At 40.1% G+C, this 23,353-nt stretch overlaps 2 protein-coding genes across 4 annotated transcripts in view; one reads left to right on the top strand and one right to left on the bottom strand.

Moving 5' to 3' along the window:
- cdh23 (cadherin-related 23) overlaps positions 1 to 23,353 on the top strand; it is a 113,011-nt gene that overhangs the window by 64,788 nt on the left and 24,870 nt on the right. For 2 of the 3 annotated variants that reach the window (XM_047029620.1, XM_047029621.1), the window contains 2 exons: positions 18,623 to 18,682; positions 19,171 to 19,197. In XM_047029620.1, coding sequence (XP_046885576.1) covers positions 18,623 to 18,682; positions 19,171 to 19,197 — 87 coding nt within the window. Of the gene's footprint in view, positions 1 to 18,622; positions 18,683 to 19,124; positions 19,198 to 23,353 lie in introns of those variants that run through there. The other variant, XM_047029622.1, reaches the window with a different exon arrangement.
- On the bottom strand, positions 3,367 to 8,040 carry LOC124473920 (general transcription factor II-I repeat domain-containing protein 2B-like). Its single transcript, XM_047029665.1, has 2 exons — positions 7,125 to 8,040; positions 3,367 to 7,068 (listed from the first exon to the last, which is right to left on the bottom strand). Exon 2 carries the CDS (start codon positions 5,815 to 5,817, stop codon positions 4,735 to 4,737), a length of 1,083 nt encoding a protein of 360 aa, XP_046885621.1. The 5' UTR covers positions 5,818 to 7,068; positions 7,125 to 8,040; the 3' UTR covers positions 3,367 to 4,734.

The raw sequence follows: 23,353 nt of genomic DNA, 5'->3' as shown, positions 1-23,353 counted from the left end.
GCACTTACGCAGGCATCAGACAGCTTTTTCGAACTAGCGTCCGTGGTGAAGCGAACTTCTGATTGGGTGGGCCGACAGCTTGCCTTTACGTGATTTGTCAAGATCTGAGGTAAGTCACGTAGTGATAAGGTCATTACCAATCTCTCTGACGCTGACGCTTTCTCTATCAGTGGTAGAGTACCGGGCCGGCTACATGCCACAGAAGTACACAGTAAAAACAGTAGTGTTAAATTGGCTCTGTAAGTGTAAATGTTATCTATCACAGAGTTTATATATAATCTCACTGAGCAGTGCTAATTTAATACTCACACTAGTGTAACAGTTTTAACTCTACAACAGAGTCACTAGATTGATTCTAACAGTGTTAAATACCCAACTCTACACAGGGCTTATTTAACACTACACCAGAGTAATAACATCCCTTTACGGAGTTAAATACAACTCTGGACAATGTTAGTATAACACTACACCAGAGTGATAACATCCCTTTACAGAGTTATATACAACTCTGGACAGTGTTTCTGTAACACTACACCAAAGTGATAACATCCCTTTATAGAGTTATATACAACTCTGGACAGTGTTTCTATAACACTACACTAGAGGGATAACATCCCTTTATAGAGTTAAATACAACTCTGGACAGTGTTTCTATAACACTACACCAGAGTGATAATATCCATTTATAGAGTTAAATACAACTCTGGACAGTGTTTCTATAACACTACACTAGAGGGATAACATCCCTTTATAGAATTAAATACAACTCTGGACAGTGTTAGTATAACACTACACCAGAGTGATAATATCCATTTATAGAGTTAAATACAACTCTGGACAGTGAACACTACAACCAGTGATAATATTCACTACCCACAACAAAAATGACTTAATACATGGAAATCAATTATTACAAGTCAAGAATGGAAACTCTTTTCCACTTTTATTCTGTGGTTCAAGCAATCAAACAATGAGAAAGCACTATACCCATAAACAGACTGCAAATCAAAAGGCTTGTAAAAAATCACTTTCTACATGTTTGCTGTGAACACATTAGTTTGAAACTCTTGTTGGGATAAAAACCATGTTCAAAATGTAAATGAGTAACAAGGAACTGGCTAGTTTCAAAGGTGGATTGGCAAAAAAAAACAAGAAAACATGCTGGATTGTTTAACCTAGTTGATTAGTTTTGCACGAAGTTCTTTAACTCTAGGCGATTCTTTGGTTTTCCCAATGTCAATTTTATATACTGTTGTCTGCATGAAAGTGAAGAAGTGAAAAAGAGCATCATCATACATCAAGTTGAAGCAAAAGTGGATTTTGAACAACTCATCAAAGGCAGAGAGGGAACCACCTATCTGACAAGGAATGAGCTTCTGGTCAAGATCTATGTAGTACTGGTCAATCTGGCGGGGTGATCCTCCTACAGCAAGCAGATAGGGTTGTCGACCTTTCCTCTGGCGCAGGTGTTCATTATCTATGTTGTTGTATGACTATATGGAGAAACAAAAGATTTTGTATTTATTTTTTATAAATAGATTGTGTCAGGTTTGACTCAGTAAAGGCCAGGGCACTCATATTGAAGGCAAAAAAACATTGCATTCTAATTAAACCATAGGAGAGGCTATAGCACATAATTGATACCTTGTGATGCTTAATAATCCTGCTGGTTGCATCCACTGCACGTATCTTCAGAGCCTTCTTCACTCTAGATTGGGGTGGAAGAAGATGAATCAGCAAAAGCAGCGTAGCCATATCACTGTCCCAGTCTGAAATGACAATTGATAGATTAAGAATTACATCCAGACCTTTTCCAACTTGAATGTTAGGACCTGTGCATGCATTTTAGACAGGGCCCCCATTGACACATTCCAACTTGACATATGTTTAACACTTGAATTTCTTACTGGAGCAATCTTGACTGTCTGTTTCGTTTTTTGCCGACCGAAGAAGGGAACACACTGCAGGAGTTGAAGTGAGGGACATCACTGATCACTTCACTGATGATCTTCTGCTTGAAAGTTGTGTCCCACCTTTCCAGCAGTTTTGAAGCTGTCTCGGCATCAAAGAACTGTTTGAAATCCTGGTTAACCTACAAGACAAACTTTCTTAGAACACTAAAAATCCCTCACCACAATACCCAACTCCCTCAACTATGGAGGATTATAGGGGCCAAAACTAAATAAATACTTGGATAAATAAATAATTATATAACACAAAGCTTAAATAAATGACACAAAATATATAAATGTTACATGTATTTGTGTGTATATATATATATGTTTACGTTTTCATGTGTTTACATTTATTTATTTATACTTACATTTATTTATTTATACTTACATTTATTTATTTATACTTACATTTATTTATTTATACTTACATTTATCTATTTATACTTACATTTATCCACGGAGAAACTTGCTGCAGCAAAATAAATCTGTCATCACCAAGTCAGGGGGCGGGTCAAAGCCTCTGATTGGTGAATGAACAGTATTACACACCAGGCAGGCTCAACCAGTCGATCAAGCTCTCTTCAATCTAGAGGGATCCTCTATCGCCTCACTCTACAGCTGCTAGGGGTGTGCGACACTGCGGACACTGCACGATGTGGTATAGATCCGATACCAAGGAGTAAATACAGGGCCAGTATTGCCAATACCGATACTTTGGGCTTAGAAAAGCAGTGGAGGGGCAAAGTGAGTTTGAGCGAATTTAGACGGTGTTTGCACAACCACTAAAGGGAGTAAAGGGAGTTGTGTACTCAGTGTGGAATGAAACTTAAGTATCGATCTTATCACGCTATCAATCAGGCTATTGATACCAACGTTGGTATCGATAGTTGCCGGGTTTCCCAACCCGGCCACTGTCGGTCTTAAGATCGATATGCCCACCCCTATGCTGTATCATCTCGCTGAGGATCGTGAACACATTTTCATTGATGTCTGTGTCAGTTAGGGCCAATATCATTCCTATAATTTCAGCGAAGCTCTCAATATGATGTAAAAAAAAAGTGAACTGGCAGGTGCCTCCATCTCTTCAGCTTCCGCCAACATTTCGACCACTGTAGCATTCAATATTTCATTAATTGAATCCGCACAAGGTGCTGCCACCTTGGAATAGTCAAAAGCAGTTGATTCAAGTTGAACCACCAATCAGAGGCTTTAACCCGCCCCCTGACTTGGTGACGGGGGGACGACAGATTTATTTTGCTGCAGCAAGTTTCACCGTGGATAAATGTAAGTATAAATAAATAAATGTAAGTATAAATAAATAAATGTAAACACATGAAAACGTAAACATATATATATACACACAAATACATGTAACATTTATATATTTTGTGTCATTTATTTAAGCTTTGTGTTATATAATTATTTATTTATCCAAGTATTTATTTATTTAGTTTTGGCCCCTATAATCCTCCATACTCAACTATCTTAACAAGGTAATGTAAAAAGAAAGTCCTGAATACTCAGATTGCACATTTCAGGCATTGCTAATTTGAAACATAGCAGGGGAAAACCACTAATTTTACCAGTCCTTTGGTATTTAAAAACCTTGGAAAGATCTGTAGTATATCAGCGGTCTTGTTTGGGTCATGGACAAGTGAATGTCTATGCTGAAAAATGTATTTCATTTTTTGGAAGATCTGTGCTTCATCTGAAGAATGGGTAAGAAAGGCAATGGCCTCCCATTATTGGCAATTTAAGGTTACAACTAACCAAGGCGTGTCCAGACCAAGACCCATTTAATACGGTACACAATACCCAAACCCAGATATTATAATTTATGGAATTATTCAATATTAAATCAAACCACTACCACTTGACTCGTTTTAATGACCATTCGGTGACAAACCGGGTTTGGCTGTTTAGGTATGTGCCAATACAGCACAACACTACTAGCTCTACAGTAGCTAGCTCTAGCTCAGGGGTCACCAACCTTTTTGAACCTGAGGGCTACTTCATGGGTACTGAGTCATACGAAGGGCACCCAGTTTGATACACTCTTCTGAAATAAAAAATGTGCTCAGTTTGCCTTTAGTTATGTATTGTTATTAATGATTAATGATATTCATCTATGTGAAGACACTGATCATGTTAATGATTTCTCACAATAATTATCAACAATGACTTAAAGCAATGACTCAGCAATTGATTACATTTGCTTACAGGATCACTATAACATTTCATAGGAAAAATCTTGCCAGTGACAAACCCTTTTGACAAATCTTAACTATGTAGCACCTTGTTTGAAAAATAAATCAATTATGTAATGTTTAAGAAAAATCAATTTACATATTTTCAAATAAATCGAATCACATTTTGACTAATGACCAAGTCTGCTGCATTTTTACAAAATAATCTTTTACATTTCATGAATACTCTTTTGAATGGAACACAATTTTTCCTATTTTAAATTCACAACATTTCATAGGAAAAATCTCAAATGTTCACTAGCCAGTGACAAACTCTTTTAATAAATCATTAACTATGTATTGCACCTTGTATGAAAAAGTAATCAATTATGTAATGTTTAAGAAAAATCAATCAATTATGTAATGTTTAAGAAAAATCAACTTACATATTTTCAAATAAATCTAATCACATTTTGAACTAATGACCAAGTGTGCTGCATTTTTACAAAATGATATCTGTTACATTTCATGAACACTATTACATTGAACACAATGTATCCTATTTTTGATTCAGCTTTGCAACTGACACTTTGTTAGTGGGAAGACTGGCATTGCATGGTGTTCACCAGTGTGCTGTAGTCTGGTGTGTAACTTGACACTGCAACTCTGAGTGAGTCGTGCAGATGTGCATCAGTGAGGCGGGTTCTGTGTTTGTTCTTGATGAAGTTCATGTCAGAAAATGCTGATTCACAGAGATAGGTTGAACCAAACAGGCTGGCAACCTTCATAGCTGCTGTGCTTACACCACTGTACTTTTCTGTGTCAACAAGGCTCCAAAAGTTTGGTGCAGCTTGGTGAGCTTTGAGGTGCAGGTCATTCTGCAATGTTACAATTTCAATCTCCACCTGTCCAGCATCCAAGTTGAACGTTGCACTTAGTTGCTCAGCAATGTCAGTTATGTCCTTGTTCATGAAAGGATTGGAGATGAATGAAACACATGGCTCAAGCTGATCAAGGTCACAAAACCTATCCTCAAACTCTTGTCCAAGTCTGTTTATGACTTGACAGTACTTTTCTGCATTTTTGTCCAATGCCTGAGATGCAGAAGCATTGTCTTTCAGCACCGACTGCACAGAGGGAAAGTGCAGCATTTTTCTTCTCTGTAAATGCACAGAGAAAATGTTCATCTTGGCTTTAAATGCATTTAAAGCACTTATCATGTCAACAACAGTCTTACCTTTGCCTTGCAGCTCGCAGTTCAAGTGGTTTAGTTTCCCAGTAATGTCCGTTAGAAATGCGAGGTCAAGTGTCCACTCTGTGCCCTCTAGCAGCGAGACATCTTCCCCTTTGGACTGCATGAACTCCTTGATTTCACCCAAAAGTGACAAAAAACAAAGCAAAACTCGTCCTCTGCTCAGCCATCGGATTTCTGTGTGTAGCAGCAGGTCGCCATATTCTGCTGACATCTCCTGCAATAGCACCTTGAAGATCCTGTGCTGTTTCGCTTTGGAGCGGATGCTGTTGATGATTTTCACAACGGGAGTCATCACGTGCTCAAAGCCGATCACTTTTGCACATAACGCCTGCTGGTGAATGATGCAGTGGTAATGCAGAAGTTTTGGGAAGTCTGGGTCACCTTTACAGTGCGCGATGAAACCTGCATGTCGGCCGATCATAGCAGGAGCCCCGTCTGTAGTCACCGCTACTAGCTTTTCCAGTGGCACCTTTTTCTGTACGAAAAACTCCTTCACCGCGTTGTAAACCGCGTTCTTTCACACTTGTAAAAAAGAATTCTTCCTCCCATTCACTGTGAAAATTATAGGTTCTCTTCCTTTTTTCTGCCATGATTTTGGGGTAAGAATGTGCATTCAGCTCATGGATTCAGCTCCCCATCATCGCTGTTCCCGCTAAACGCTCAGCCCCGCGAACACTGAATCTTCCTTTGTCATGCGCACTCATCTTTGAACTAGAATAGGTCAGAAATCGACTGAATTATCAAAACTTCCATGAATTGTACAAATATTTTTTTATTTTTTATTTTAAAGATCTTGTCATATTCATATAGCCTACATATAAATGCAAGTGTGATTTTTTTTAGACGCAGCTCACTGGAGAGTTGTGCTATTTTTAGAACAGGCCTGCGGGCGCCTCAAATGGTCCTTGCGGGCGCACTGGTGCCCGCGGGCACTGTGTTGGTGACCCCTGCTCTAGCTGAAATGGCCATACTGATGTCGTCCTTTTATTATTTCGCCAGCTAGCTAGCCCGGCTAGCCAGCCGACCTACAGTTGCCGACCTCGAGACCGGTGATAGCCAACATACCACCTAGGAAGACGTAGGGGTGGCAGTGGTTGTTAGATTTGCAGACGAGTTACACGTCACACGAGCGAAAGCAATGTTTACAAGCTAACTTCAGCGCTACCTCGTAGCTATCAAAGACCAAGTCCCCACACACAGGCTACTAGGTTGGGTCACTGCCATCACTCCAGCGTCGGAAATACACGAGGGCAAAGGGCAAAACTGCCCCCAAGAAATATCATTTTGCCCCTGATATCACTAGGAGGGGCAAAAAACGCCCCCAGAATTTCCTCTAATAATAATGATAATTTAATTAACTTGTGAAAAACCTTGTGACCTGGTCCAGTTGCTATTTAATGCATTTGATTTTCACCTTGACTGATGTGCGTGTGCGCAAAGAACCGAACGTTCCAAAAAATGGAGCGCTTCTTAATCAGACCTGTGTGACTGCGAGTGTGAGGAGAACTGAGGACGCAGTAAACACAGTCTCCGTCACCATCTCAGGTTCCAAAGATGAAATTCACTCGCAGCGACCATCGAAAAATGGAAGCTAGATTGTCTTGGGGTGGACACGATTTTTTACAAAGCATGTCGAACTTGTGGACAACGAGATGCCAAAGTTGATGTCAATCTGGCACAGGCTAATGTTTCTTCTGAATCTAGTTGAGCGAAAACATTAAGAAATACGTGGCCTTTCGTCACCAGCGACCAAGCAACACGCCATCGCCTACGGTGATAACTAGTAATGATTATTTGTTTATTATTTAGTTCGCTTTAGCTAGTTTAACGTTACTAAGCTAACGTTAGCTAGCTCTGCCCTTACAAAAAATAAGTATATTAAAGTATACTATAAGGCTGGGTTGCACCAACAAGGATTAAATGAATCCTGGTTTAGAGTTAATCTAGGGTTAGTAAATCTATGTTTAAACTGGTTTATAATTAATCAGAGATGTGTTGCACATCTTAATTTTAACCCTGGATTAGCTAAACTAGTTTAAACAAGGGTTAAAACAGGATTAGTTTATGTTCAATGTCCGCCATGATGGATTCCGACGAAATGTAAACAAATTCACAACATATGTTTAACATATACGGAACTAAATAGCCCTAAATGAATGCATGCGCTCTTTTTCCTAAACTAGCTGCTTTTTGAATAAATGCTGTTACTGATAGCTACCGTTAGTTACCGTTTATACCTACTACTACGGCTATAAAATAGCTAATCAACCCTGTCACTTTAGCCAGCTAACGTTAGCTAACTATTACATTATGGCACGGCGGTTCAAACTTTTCAACATTTGAAAAGATGTTGGTGACCGAGTTAATGGAGGAATTTGGGGTAACAATAGAAGATAAAAGGACTGACAACAGTACATTAGAGAAGAAGGAGAGGAGCTGGGTCCAGTTAGCTGACCGCTTTAATGGTTCTACCGGAATCAGACGAGGGACAGGGCACAACTGAAAGCCTGTTGGAAAAATTGGAAAAAAAAGCAAAACAAAAAAAGATGCGGCGGAAGAGAGGCGTAGCCAATTTCAAACCGGCGGAGGACCACCAATTAATGCTACGGATGCACTGTCAAAAAAGATAATTGATATGATCCCGCAGCAGATTTCACCCCTCCCCAACCCCTACGAAGATGACGGCGCATTGGATGACAGGTCAACCAAAGAAGCTGCAAGTAAGTAACTACGAACTCCAACGCCGTTGGTTGCAGCAATAACGTGACAAAAATGACGAAAGGCTATAATTTTGCCTACAAAGCATTTGTTAGAGCCTATGTATTACTGTACATACCCCTTAGATGTTTATTTTAAAAAAAGAATCGCACATCATACTACACAAATAACAGTTCCATGTTCTCTTTAGTAGCCTATGGTGATTTATTAAATTAGTTATTTCCTATGTTATTGGACCTCAAGAGACCTCAAGTGCATTGTGCATTTACAGTTGTAGGTAGCCTCCTAATGTGTTTCTATGTTTTTTTGTTTTGTCTAGTTGACACTATCATCGTACTGGAGCAAGTGGAGCCTCATCGAAACATGGAAGCAGCAGCATCACCTGTGAAACCCCCTGCTAAGCACCCTAAGCTTAGCTCTCACCAGGAGCTTCTCACATTAGAGAAGGAGAGATGCATGCTCGATATAGAAAATGCAAAAATTAAAAAAGATGTCCTGTTGCTACAGAAAGAGGTCCTAACTCTTCAGAAGCAGAGGCTACTGGATCTAAGCCAGTCACGAGAATTAGAAAGTTTTTTGAATGAATTCTGAAACAGAAATTGTGTAATGTATTTGTATTTATTGGAGTAAAATGTTTCTTTCAATCAAATTGGCAGTCCTCTTGTCTCGCTGTTATTTATTAGTTCCTCCCTGTATGGATGAGAAAGCAAGAAGCATATTAGTTAATAAGTATGGGTTAAGGTAATCTATTGTATAAGTGCACATATCAATCAAAATATAACAATATACTGCCAATACTGACCTTAATTATGCTGCAAAGTGGTTTTCAATCAGTGTTCTCCTGACAGCATTTGCATTTGCAGCATTCTGCACTTTATGAACTCCGAAAAGATCTCCATCAACCATCTGAAAACACCCTGTAGCATAAAATCGCAAAGCTACTAGGAGCTGGAGAAGCGGTGGCACAGCAAAATTCCTCTCACTTCCATGCTTGATTGCTGGTCCAACCTTGCCATTTAGGTATATGACAGACTCTTTTGTAAATCTATACCGCTGTGAAAACTCGCTGTTGTCATAGAATTCAATTGGGTTTAACAAATCTCTAATTTTCCTGCGAGGAACTCTTTCCTCTAACCCCATCCAGCGAAGATATGCAGCCATGTTGTCAATAAAACTGAGATAAACCTCCTCCAGGGGTGGTTTAAATATAACTGCTAATCCAGGTTTAGACTAGGTTTAAAATGACTGGTGCAACAGATTTAAATTTAATCTAGATTTAAATGGAAATCAAACTGAGATTGTCAAAGGGTTAGATTTACCCAGGATTAATTGTTAACTAAGGTTAAACTAGGTTTAAAGTTTGGTGCAACTGGATAAAAATACAAACCTGGTTTAAACTCAGTTTAAGAGTTAATCCTTGTTGGTGCAACCCAGCCTAAGTATACAAAAATATGGATTCTAAAACTGGTTGTTCCCATCCTTGATTGTGATTGGCTATATGGCATTCCACGCCAATAGGTGCGTTCGACATGGACTGCGGCTGCATAAAGCGACCGGCGAGAGTAGCCGCTTGCAGTCGGGGAGGAGTTGAAAACGGCTCTGTGAAGTCGGACATTCCAGCTTCTCGTGGTTTGCTGCGTTGATGTCAGTCATGGCCGATCAAGCGCTGTTTGCTTACTTTACTTTATTTATAATTTAGTTAGTCTTTTAATTTACTTAGTCTTTCCGTTAGTGAAGAGGCTGACTAAAACCCTTTCTTCAACACATTTTTAATTCAATTAAACTTTTTTGAGCGTTGGCGAAACTGAAGGTGTCCGAATATTCCAAAACACGCGTCAAAGTTGTCGTGTGTGAGTCTGGCCAGTCATGAAATTGCTGTGTCGTCACTTGAACCCGTGCAGTTGCTCTTGAGAAAATGCGCTCGGCTACACAGCCGGCAGTTCTCAAATCGATCTCACGGTACTTTGATGGCGACGTCACAGTGACGTGTCCTCGGCGCCGTCTCAAGTCGGACAGAAAGTCTAACCAGAATACACTTTTTCAAGTCAGCCGCCTGCAGCCGGCTGCGGCGCCGCATGAAGTCGGGTCATGTCGAACGCACCTGTTGTAAAATCCAGTATAACCTCACAGGTTGTCCTCATAACATCCTTTAACATTCCATATTACTGCGCATCGAATATTTCAAATTGAAAAAGACGGCAAAGATGTCCATCTGGCTGTTGCGTGGCAACGATTTATGTTGGAACTATACTTTGTAGTAGCGGAAGAATGACGGTTTATTATTAAACTATTTTGTTTTTAATTGTTTTTATTGATGAAACCATATCAAATATTTGTAGTAACAGTTTTAGAAAAGCAATAAGGCCCGCAACCTTGCAGCCGTGTTTTGGCTGATTTTAGAACAGGTAAGGGGAGTTGTTATGCAAAACGCGACGGGCTTATTGCTTAATTAAATATTTGGTTCGCGTGCGCATAATTTGCACGTCACCTTATCGGCCAGGTACATCGGCAGAAAGTTTCATATCTGCAGATGCCGAAAATTAAGTTTTGAAGCTTTTATCTGCCGATACCGATGATGTGCAGATATTATCGTGCATCCCTATACAAATGTAAATTCATGAATTTCGTTTTTTAAATGTGTCTGCTTAGAATGTAGTGTTTTGTTGCGTGGTAATTGTCATTGTTGTGCTGGTTTACCATTGTAACCATGAGTTAAATGACTGTTACGTTTCATAAGCATAGCTGGATTCGTAAATTATTGATGCCATTGCAGTAAGTAGCTTTCTTTCAGAATCTGCAGTGTGACTTTGTGAGGGCCCTCGTTCTCGCCATGTGATGCAAGATCTGAGGCGTCTGAGGGTTCCCTAAAAAAATGTATTTATTAGGAAGTCATAGTAAAATTATATTTATTAAGTTTACTTCTTGAGGTACTTACATTAATTGAAAGTGCACTTGAAAGTATTGCAAAGTATACTTTGAGGCTCTTTAGGAAGTATACTTCATGAACTGAAAGTGCACTACACAGGTTACTTTAGAGTATTCCAAAGTATACTTTTAAGTACTTTAGGAATTATACTTTATGAACTGAAAGTGCACTACACAGGTTACTTAAGAGTATTCCAAAGTATACTTTGAAGTACTTTAGGAAGTATTCTTGATGAACTGAAAGTGCACTACACAGGTTACTTTACAGTATTCAAAAGTAAACCTTAAAATACACTATAAGTGTACTTTAAAGTGTACTAAATGACCTAAAAAGTGGGCCAATTCAGTTTACTTTACAAAAATAGTATATAAATAAGTACACTGCTAGTATACTTTAAGTAACATGATAATAGTATACTTTTTATACTAAGTATACTTACAAAATAAACTTAAAGTATACTTTTTTTTGTAAGGGTGATAGTGCGTTAGTCACAAAGGCTTGCTTTCAAGTTAGCTTAGCTAACTTGGCTAACGTTAGACAGAGTGCAGACAGTGAATGATTTCCCCCCCATCCTCATAAGTAACTGTCATCTTGTGGTTGACAACCAATCCTCTATTTGGGGAAAGTTGAGTGTGCAGTTGAAAAAAAGTTAAAAAAATGAATGCAATAATAACAATTATTAACCACAGAGAAATAAGATAAAATTGAATATGATGGTCTAATTTATGTTCTAAAACTGGTTGTTCCCATCCTTCATTGTGATTGGCTATATCGCGTTCCATGCCGTTGTAAAATCATCAACCTCATAACATTCTTTAACACTCCATATTACTGCGCATCGAATATTTCAAATGGAAAAAGACGGCAAAGATGTCCATCTGGCTGTTGCGTGGCAACGATTTATATAGGAACTATACTTTGTAGTAGCGGAAGAATGACGGTTTATTATTAAACTATTTTGTTTCTAATTGTTTTTATTGATGAAACCATATCAAATATTTGTAGTAACAGTTTTAGAAAAGCAATAAGGCCCGCAACCTTGCAGCCGTGTTTTGGCTGATTTTAGAACAGGTAAGGGGAGTTGTTATGCAAAACGCGACGGGCTTATTGCTTAATTAAATATTTGGTTCGAGTGCGCATAATTTGATAATTTGCGTCGTGCCTAACAACTCCCCTTACCTGTTCTAAAATCAGCGTAAACCACGGCCTCTTGGGGCTTATTGCTTAATTTTTGACGCGTACGATCACACCTGTGTGATCAGTTCTGGCTGGTTACAGGAGCATACGATCACACAGGTGTGATTGGAACGTGTCCTTAGAACGTCCAGTTTTGCTTAAAAACGTAATAATAGAGAGTTCAACATTAGCCTACGTGTATATTATGAACATAAGACTCAATTAACTGTATATTTTGAGAAAGTTGACCTTTTATATCCATGTGTATACGTTCAGACAATGTAGTTTAGCTAATGTTGGCTAACAGCTAACAGCTAACCAAAAATAACTCACGCTTTTACTCACACCATCTAGTAAACCATAATATTATCCGTATTCCTTGACTTGGCTATCCCTTTCAACATGTTTTAATATTGTATAACCAACCATAGATAACACTTAATAGATATACATTCACAAATATGCATCTAAAACATCCGACATTCGTCTGTCTTTCGTCGCGTATTTACTTGCGGCCATCTTGGATGTTTTTGTTTTCCGGCAACAAAGATGAACTTTGATGATGTACCACTTTATGGAAGCAAATCGTGACCAAAATTCAAATGAAAATGCATTTCCAGAAATGCATTTTCATTTTAAGAATGTGGCTGCATTTTTTGACTCATAAATGAAATTAGTAATCAATCATCCTATTTGCATTTTAATTTTCTTCCTTAAGACTGCTCATTCTTTCACTTAATTAAAATGAAAACGAAAAAGACATTTGAAATTAAATTTTCAAAATATGCCCCAGCAAATAGATACCAAAATTCAATTTGAAATGTAAAATTTGAAAATGAAAATGCATTTCCAGGAATGCATTTTCATTTTAAGAACGTGGCTGCAAAATCGTGACCACAATTCAAATTCAAATGCATTACCAGAAATGCATTTTCATTTTCAGAACGTGGCTGCAAAATCGTGACCACAATTCAAATTCAAATGCATTTCCAGAAATGCATTTTCATTTTAAGAATGTGGCTGCATTATTTGACTCATAAATAAAATTAGTAATCAATCATCCTATTTGCATTAGCATTTTCTTCCTCAAGACTGCACATGTTATGCCATAATCAAAAAAAAAAACAGAGCGGACATTGCATTTTCATTTTCATGTTCTGCCCGCAAAGAACTGCCCATAATTCGAAAACGAAAATGCATTCTGAGCGGCCCAGCAAGGGCATTTGAAGATGAAACGTGGCTGGGTCTTTCAGCATGACAATAATCCCAAACACACCGCCCGGGCAACGAAGGAGTGGCTTCGTAAGAAGCATTTCAAGGTCCTGGAGTGGCGGAAAAATGTGATTTTCTGGATTTTTTTTTCTCATTTTGTCTAGTAGTTGAGGTATACCTATTATGAAAATTACAGGCCTCTCTCATCTTTTTAAGTGGGAGAACTTGCACAATTGGTGGCTGACTAAATACTTTTTTGCCCCACTGTGTATATATATATATATTCTTTTTTCTAATCAATGTATTTATTCCCAAGTGTTTTGCACCCCCCCCCCCCCCCACACACACACACACACACACACATATTTTCATCCGATTTCCCCTAAAGCAATAAAGTTATAAAGTATGTTCTAAATGGTATAAATGCTGCCAATTAATAATTGACGTAACAACTTATTGTAAATGGTCAGTAGCCTAGCCTATCGATTAAGGTAAGCCACTCTAAAGCATGTACACTGCCTGCTTCATTTGATCTTGATGGGCTAAGCATTCTGTAGCAAATATTAACAATAAACCCACTTTTTATTAATTAAAACTACTTCAGCATAATAAAGACTAAACTTTTGTACAGCCTGATTTCTAATACCGTGGCGGCAGAAATGTTGCCATAGAGGAAACACTGCACCATATATTATCATTCCAGGTTAAGAATACCAATGGAGGCTGCGTTTGAAATCGTAAATCAAACTTTTGTCAGCATTTTGAGTGGAAATGTAAGTTGCATTTGTAGGCTACAGGTGTACTATTCGTGCACGTCAGGCTGGCCCTCGCAGCGGAACGACAGTTTAGTGGCCACTCTGTCCATTCGCGCACCTCACAGTTGCGTATTGATCAGACAAGAAGACACGCTTATCAACTTGATTATTATTGATCAAAACAGAACAAGGGTTTGTTTGTAGCCTACTTGAAACATACTATTGAGAACATATCCGCTGACATGCATTGCACGCGTGATGAACTTTTTTTGCCAGGGAAAAACCCTGGTAAGCTTAATAGAAAAAAGTAAAGGTTACCGCTTTTGCCTCAGACGCTGATTCATCTGATGTCCTGGGTCTCTTGTGAGGACATTCTGGGCGACTAAGTGTTCTATCTTGATCACTTGAGTGGCTCGATAGCGACACAGTATCTGTGCAGGAGCTCCACCATGTATCTGAAGCTGTAAGGGCTGATTAGAGGGGGCATCCACACAACTATACCAACAAGGCCAGTGCATGACAGCATACCTTCACCTTTGGTCTTTAACCGTTAGCATCAGGTTTGGTTTTTCGTTCAGTAGTTCTTCCAAGACATCCTCCTCTACCTCAGTTTCAGTGTCATCATAAATGTGAAGCCTGTGTCAGAGGGTAGACCAAACTTACTCTGAACTGCACAGAAATATGCTAATTAAATATCTCAATGATAAGGATAATGTAAATAAACGGTTTAATATGCCAATGAATGCTGTTGGAGGCTTCGAAAGTGATTCTCAATGCTTTAAGAATAATAGGCTCGGAGTCGAGGAGTTCGTATACAAAGGGTTTGCTCTTTATTGCTTTAGGTTGTTTGGAACATATGCAGAGCTTCTCAGCCGAGAAGGGGAGGGGGGGGGGGGGAGTCAGGTGGCTGAGCGGTTATGGAATCGGGCTAGTAATCTGAAGGATGCCAGTTCGATTCCCGGCCATGCAAAATGACGTTGTGTCCTTGGGCAAGGCACTTCACCCTACTTGCCTCAGGGGAATGTCCCTGTACTTACTGTAAGTCGCTCTGGATAAGAGCGTCTGCTAAATGACTAAATTTAAATGTAATTTAGCTATTATATATGATAGTTCTAAGTACCACCTTTCATTAGAGATAACAATTATGAAAAATAATACGTTTTTACACTAAGAATTTGACGTTGGTTACAAAGGGTCATTCTGGAGTCTCCAAAAGGCCCTTTTAGAAAACGCCTGCTTGTACTCTTATAAAAACATGTGTCAAATATGAATATATTGTGGTATTATGTTTGACTTTTGGTTGGAATTGGGTAAGGCTTCAACCAGTGGTTCAATTCTGTCTTCCAGCTAATACCTACCACCTCTAGGCCTCTTCAGGCCTCCTTGTGTTCAAGCTTCTATTACTTAACACCAGTAGGACTGACAGGGGTCATGACAACAGGGGAAATAACTTCAGAATGTCAGCTTTCAAAAGAGACCATTTACATGCATGTACTCCAAATGGTTCAAGAGTAGCTTTCGATTTACTTTGGGCATGCTGTTTAGGCATTTTTAAGGATATTTAACAGGATTCCTAAAAGGTTAACAGTTTATGTCACAGATTTACAGACAAGTCTTCCACCTTTTTTTCAAAAAAAGCTTTGAAGCGCATTTTCTATTGCACTAAATTGGCTGTAAGATTCACTGATTTTGGGTGTCCAAGATATGATGGATTCTGATCTGTATCAAGAGTCTAGCCATGTACAGGGCTCGACGTTAGCCTGTCCGGGACAAGTGGATTTTTTTTATATTCACCTTATTTCTCCCCGCCCACTTTTTTCATATTTTTGCACTTCCATTGTATTAACACTTCCGCTTTACCGGGAATATCATTCAATTCAATGGAGAACTGAAACGAGAAGTCCCGCTGTTAAAATATGTCTCTGTTCGTGTGCTTCAACAAGTCAACAATAAACCCTTTCACTGGATGGCTTGAAAACGGGCCTGTGTTTATATACTAAAAGTGTTTATATAATTAGTTTGTCGGTCAGATCGTTGCCCTGTGCTCTGCTGTGCTTCGATAAGCAGCAAACATAAGATGTTTTAACGATTTCACTGCAGGGCATATGCATTTGCTATACTTTGTTTGAAAGCTTAGGTCCTCTAGAATTCAGTCGTGTGATTAATTTTACTGTCAGTACATGTATTTTGAGATTTCCCCGCAAAACCGACCAGCTAGCCTTGTTAGCAGTAGAACGTTAGCTTCTTGTTTATCTACTTGAGGCTCTAGTTTTTACATCAGGTTAGCCATAAACTGCAAATGTATGAGTGACAAATTGTGCTGTAATAATACATTGTGACAACTTTTTCATCGAGGGTCTTGGGTACAAGCTTTATGCAACGTGTTAAAACTTACAAGATGTTGTGCACTAGTAAAAGTAAAAGGAGTATTTCCCTCCTATATAATGGCAATTAGAAAGACGCATCTTTTAAATAATTTGATTGCTGCGTTGTTTCAAAAGCTTTACATTACATTTAGAAGCACTTCAGCAGTTAAGTCTTCAAGTCTTTTATTTGTCAGGTACACTGAACAACACAAGGTTAGACTGGGCACTGAAATTCTTAAGACAAGACAACGCAAGCACCTGGCATAACATAACATTTAAGTACACGGAACATAAATGACATCTATGCTGAGCTTAAATAAGTGAAACTTCCTAAATATACAGATAGCAATAAATAATCGACTATACTAACCCTAATATTAAAACTTCCTAAATTACAGATAACAATAAATTGCAAATTTGCAGATCAGTGACTAAGTCAATGACCATACAGTAGCCTGGTGGCGAGGTACAGTGAGGTACAGTAGTGCAATGTTACTGATAGTGCAACCAGTAGCTGAAAGCGACAGTGTATAAGTGACTAGTGTGGAGTAAATCAATGTCCATATCAGTGTCCATTCAGAAGCCTGATGGCCCTTGGGTAGTGTGGAAGAAATTGCGATTTCCTGTGTGCTTACATTATTCACTAATCAATATAACTAGTCATTACATACTAGTTAGTATGTTCTCATGTAAGCTTGCTATTAATAAGAGTAGATTGTGTCTATGTGCCAGGGTTAATAGATGTTCAGGATCAGGAGAAAGTACTGGTTAAACGTCCTTTGTCATGATTACAAGGAGAGCTCCACCAATGAACTCTAGTCTGAGAGTTGTCATATGTTGGGAGCAGTGAATCTCTTTCTCTGAGACTGTTGTAACGTCATTACTGCCTGACTGTTACTATCTATGTTTACATTCTTGTGCCCTATAAAAGATGGTCCTCCGGCCTTCAGGGCGGAGAGAGACATCATTGAGACCTAAGCCTGGTGTTGTGTTGTCATTTATTGTCAGAGGTCTGGTTTTGTCTCCCAATCTGCAGATTGATAAATACTTATTTAAATCCAGAACTCAACTGAACTTAGTCACTCCGTTTATGAAGAGACGGACAAAACACTTTCTTCATCAGTAGAAACTGTTGTCCAGTCTGCGTGTGCGCGACCGGATACTGCGGTAACGCCTTCCAGAAGGCAACGGGGTAAAGAGCCTGAAGGATGGGTGGGAACAGTCTCTTTGAATCCTGCCGGCTTTCCTTAGGCAACGTGTGTGGTAGGTGTCCTGTAGGGCTGGAAGCTTCCTGCCGATGATGAACTCAGCAGAACGGACCACACTTCGTAGAGCCTTGCGGTCCCTGTCTGTGCAGCTCCCATACCACACTGTAATACAACCAGTCAGAATGCTCTCTTTAGTGCATCTGTAAAAGTTAGTGAGGATGACTGAGTCAATACCAAACTTCTTCAGTCTCCTCAGGAAGAAGAGGCGCTAACGGGCCGCTTTGACCACCTTCTCCGTGTGAACAGACCAGGTGAGGTCATTGCTGATGTTCACCCTGAGGAACTTGAAGCAGCTGACCTTCTCCACTTCTGATCCATTGATGAGTAGGGGTGCATGCTCCTCCTCCTGCCGCCTCCTATAGTCCACAGTCATCTCCTTGGTCTTGCTGATGTTAAGAGAGAGGTTATTGTCCTGACTCCATGATGTCAGGGTGTCAACCTCCTCTCTGTAGGCTGACTCGTCACTGTCAGAGATGAGGCCCACGATGGTTGTGTTGTCAGCAAGCTTAACAAGGAGGTTGGAGCTGTGCGTTGCCACACAGTCGTGAGTGAACAAGGAGAACAGGAGAGGGCTGAGCACACAGCCCTGGGGGGTGCCTGTGTTGGTGATCAGTACGGATGAGGTGCGGTCACAGATTCTCACCACCTGTGGCCTCCCCGTCAGGAAGTGGAAGATCCACTTGCAGAGGGAGGTGCTTAGTCCCAGGTCCACAAGCTTGGAGACCAGTCTGGAGGGGACGATGGTGTTGAATGCAGAGCTGTAGTCAATGAACAGCATCCTAACATATGTATTTCCCTTGGCCAGGTGGGAGAGAGCGGTGTGCATAGTCAGAGCGATGGCATCGTCTGCAGACCTGTTGGACCGGTATGCAAACTGCATAGTTGTTTTGCTCACAGCCATGCCCATACATTTGGCTATAATCTTGTATCTACTAATATCAAAAATTGAGTACATTAAAACCTAAAAATATATATAAAATACCATATCTAAAATAATTTTTTGACTTAACAATGGATTTTGCCACTAAATGTTGGTGTTAACTTGTATTTATTTTTTATTCCCTTTCTACCCTGCAAGGGCTGATTTACCAAGGGATCTTTTAAAAGGTGTAGAGCTAGCTATACTTTACAGTTGAACATTAGCTGATATTTAACTACGTACATTTAACCGATACAAATGCTGCTAATGCTTGCTAGGTACACAGTTGCCGACACTAGCTAGCTAACGTCAATGCAAAAAGTATGTATAAAATGATCTGTTACCTATAACTAGCTAGTATGTAGCTAACTATCTGTGTGTTGTCCAGTAACTCCAGTTTGAATTTTCACTCCACAATGGCGGCGCTACCGAAGCGTCCCCTAGTGACTGTTACCAAACAAGTAAGTAAGTAAGTAAGACTTTATTTATGTCGCACTTTTCATACAAGCATCAGTGTTGCCTCTTCTATACTCTTTGGCAGCACTAAGGACGAGTATGACGAGTGGTGGCGAGAGATAGAGGACCCGCCGGCCTCTTTAAGATCGCAAGTTTGGGAAAACTTAGGTTTCCCAGTCAGTCACAGTAGTACACAGTAGAGTGGTGGATAACACAAGCGCTGTTTGTCGGCGTTGTTCAGCAGTTGTGGGGTATGTGAGTGGAAATACATCTAAAATGCTAACGCATATAACGCATCTGGATAAGAGCGTGTGCTAAATGACTAAAAATATCCGACGCCATCACCCAGGTGTGCTAATCACTGGAACAAGACAAAAAAACTGTCCAACTTCTCCTCCCTACAGTGCTTAACCAGCCTTTAGATACACATACAAATAGGGCCCAAAAAATCACTGAAGCAATTGGAATTTACATGTCATCTTCAATGCGCAGTCTTCACTCATAGAGGAACTTGGTTTGTTTTGCTTTTCCCTCCGTTGTACCGAACTCGTACTGAACCGTGACTTCAGTGTACCATTCAACCCTTAGTTGATACGGTGGCTTCCTGAAGTGCATGTGATGGAAAATAAACCCAAATTCACATCCCCACCCACCTAATCCTAATAGTGCCAGTGAGACGCCCCTACCCCAAGGTAAGTTTAAAGATAATGTCAGATGTCTTAATTTTAACAATAAGTAATTTATTTTTCTTCCCTTAGGAACAGTGTTGGGTAACGCATTACAGTAGTCAGACTACTTTTGTTAGGTAACGATTAACTTATAGCGTTACTTATTTAATTGAATGAATCCGTTACTAGTTCCTTGTTAAAAAAGTGACGTTACTTTTAAAAGTGAGTTACTCAAGTTAGTCTTTTGGTCGCGAGCCCTCAGCATGTAGCTAAAAGTCTAGGAAAGTTGAGGGTACTTTTCGCTAACCTAGGTACCTACGAAAATGCTAAACAAGTGAGTTCCCCTTCATTTGGTGAGCAGTCTCATGAGCCCAACTTACCCGGCGTCATGGAGCCGACCAGCTAAATAGTCAAAGACTTGCATGTACAGTAGGCCTACGTAATGTCACATTAAATAATGTATTTGAACTCAAACTTGTGTGATGTGTTGCTGTATCGTTGCAGCTGTTTTAGGATTATGTCAGTATATAAGTGAAGTGAACACCATTTTGCTACCATATACCAAGCTATAACTTTCGGAGCTTCGTTTTGCTCCTAGATTCATACCTAGCCCCGGTAAATTGTAGAGATAGCTAACTACTAGACTTCTGCCTGGCATTTTACAAAATTACTTATTGATTAAAGAGTTTCTTGTTTCAAGATCTTCATGCAAATATTGCTTTTAATTATGGTGGATTATTCCCTTGATCCGTATTGCTGTATAGTGAGGATTGATCATGTTATATGCGAGTGACACTGACCATTCAGTAAAATATGTGCTATTGCTGAGGTCAACCCATTAAATGTGCCTTCTGGGCATAACGGTGTGTTCACACAGCAGCGTTTTTTACCGCTCTGCACCGCTGGCCTTCCCACAGTGCACCACGCTCGGGGCGTGTCACACAGATTCATTCAGAGCTGTAGTTCTCTTAAATCACTGTTGTAGTTCGTATAATGTCATGGCAAATGTGCAGACAAAACACAACTTTTACACACATTAAGCACAAATCCTACCCGCTTTCTAGATCTGACATGATCTTATCTACAGCACACAATAGGTTATCTTTTTCCACACTTTTTTTAGGCCGAGTGAAAGATTAAATGCCACCCGCACTCTATGGAACTGGTCTTGTTCCGGCTGGAAAAAAAAATGCATCAGACATAAACGTTGACATGTGTAACCTTTTATTATATTACTCGAAATCTCTGCAAATCAATCGCTAGATTATGACTTAACACTACACATTCACTGTATGGATAGCGAGTGGCTGCCAGACAGCATTTCAGCGTTGAATGTCAATCGTGTGCCGGGTGAGCTAGCTAGACTATGCAGCTAGCACAGAAGAAAGTTACGTAATGTGAAGAAACAGAATTTAAGTACAAAATACAACACACCAGGGACGCCGACAACCTCAGCAACCCTGCGCCAGGCATCATTTTTTTTGTTTACGTCTCTGTTATCGAACATAGACGTATCATACAATACTGGGTATGAAGACACACATACGATGAGTTGCTCTTCCATCTTAAAATTGTCAAACCTAGAAATGTTTACCATGAGCAACAGTTGCTACGTTACAAGAAACAAGAAACCAACCCGATTGGCCATCGCTGGCGTTTTCACGCTCCTCATTTACATAAAGTTGAGAAAATCCAACTTTCGCTGCCCCGCTCGCCTTCCCACAATGCCCTACGCGAGTGTCGACGCCCCGCTCGCCTTCCCACAATGCCTTACGCGGGCGTCAATGCCTGGTTTCATTGAAAATGAATTGGAAGCCGACGCCCCGCTCTGCCCGCCCCGCTGCAGTGTGAACGCACCGTAAGAGTGACCAAGGTGGGGGGGTGCTGTTGCGTTTGAGCAATGTAGGTGATTTTTTGGCAAGCTCTAGAAGCAACTTTTCTCGTTTTGAATTTAAACAGATAATATTGACTTTTTACCTCAGACGTCGATAGATTTAGTCATCTAAAGTACTTGGGCGTTTGCTGACCGATTATAAATGTAAAATTATGAAGCCACCTCCTGCTAAATCGTCGTTCAACAAAGCAGGGGCTCGTGGTGCTACTGCTAGTTTGCCGGAGGAATCCACTGAAGGCAGTGATGGTGATAGGCTAACGGCTGGCATGCTAACCAAAGCGCTGGACTCCCTGAAAATTGACATTTGCTCCAGAATATATCTGGCCGTTGGCGGAGTACAGGCTGACATTGCTGCTGTCAGAGAGGAATTGACCTCTGTAACCAATTAGCAGAAAACGGTAGAGGAGCAAGAGAGCCGTCTTACAGATCTGGAGACCTCAGCTACCACTACTAGCGACTCTGTGTCTGCTCTCGAGGCAACGGTAACGACACTCCAAAACCAAGTCAAGGAGTTACAGTTTAAGTGCGAAGACCTTGAAAATAGATCCCGGAGGAATAACATCAGGCTCGTGGGCATTCCAGAGGACATGGAAGGGGTGTCGGCGACTGAATTAGTCTCCAATGTCCTTCAAGATGTGCTTAAATTGAGCGACAAACCCTTACTTGACAGGGCTCATAGAACTTTGCAAGCCAAACCAAAGCCTAGCCAACCTCCGAGAGCCTTTGTCATCAGAGTGCATTACTTTCAGGTCCGCAACCTCATTCTGCGCCAGGCTCGCCAACTGAGGTCTCTCTACTTCAACAACCGACCCGTCTACATCTTTTCCGACCTGACTGCTGCCGAAGCAAAAAGGAGGGCTGTTTTCGGGGATGTGAGGAAGCGGTTACGTGCTATCAAAGGGGCTCGCTTTGGATTTTGTTTGCCTGCAAAGTTTCGCATCACTCTGCCTGGGGAAAAGGAGCATGTGTTCTGCGATCCGCAGCTGGCAATGGACTATGTTGTCTCAAAGGTTCCTGATGCTGAGATACATGAAGAAACCGAGTCAGTTGCGGGAGACTGATAATGTGGACTCTGACGGTAACACGTTTGTCTCATCTTTGTTTGCTGTTTGATAGTGAGCTAGCGTTGGTATGTATTGTTATGTTATTAGGTGTAGACCCTATAACTAAAGTAGAATGAGACACAACGCCGGGTTGGTACAGATGACTGGAGCTTTACTGAAACGTGTTCATCCGTCCTTCGTACAACTCCCAACCTCCTAGACTCTAGGGGGCAGCATTCATTCACTAACATAACATGTATGTTATTATATGTTATGTCTATGTAATGTTGATCTTGTCTACACTATTTATGCTATAAAGTATATTATGCTGTATAATAATCTGAAAATCCCAATAAATACATATTTTTTTGTTTAAAGAGTGACCAAGGTGAATTGTCTTAGAAATAAAATACTTTTCGTAATGTAACGCTAAAGTAACTTAACGCCTTACTCTCCACAGCAAGTAACTAAGTAACGTAACTAGTTACTTTACAAGAAATGTAACTGTAATTAGTTACTTTAAAAAGTAACGTTTCCCAACTCTGCTTAGGAAACT

Source organism: Hypomesus transpacificus, chromosome 11 (genome assembly GCF_021917145.1).
Source record: "Hypomesus transpacificus isolate Combined female chromosome 11, fHypTra1, whole genome shotgun sequence".
NCBI lineage: Eukaryota > Metazoa > Chordata > Actinopteri > Osmeriformes > Osmeridae > Hypomesus > Hypomesus transpacificus.
Note: the sequence above shows the minus strand (reverse complement) of the source record. Positions and strands in the feature narration are given on the sequence as shown.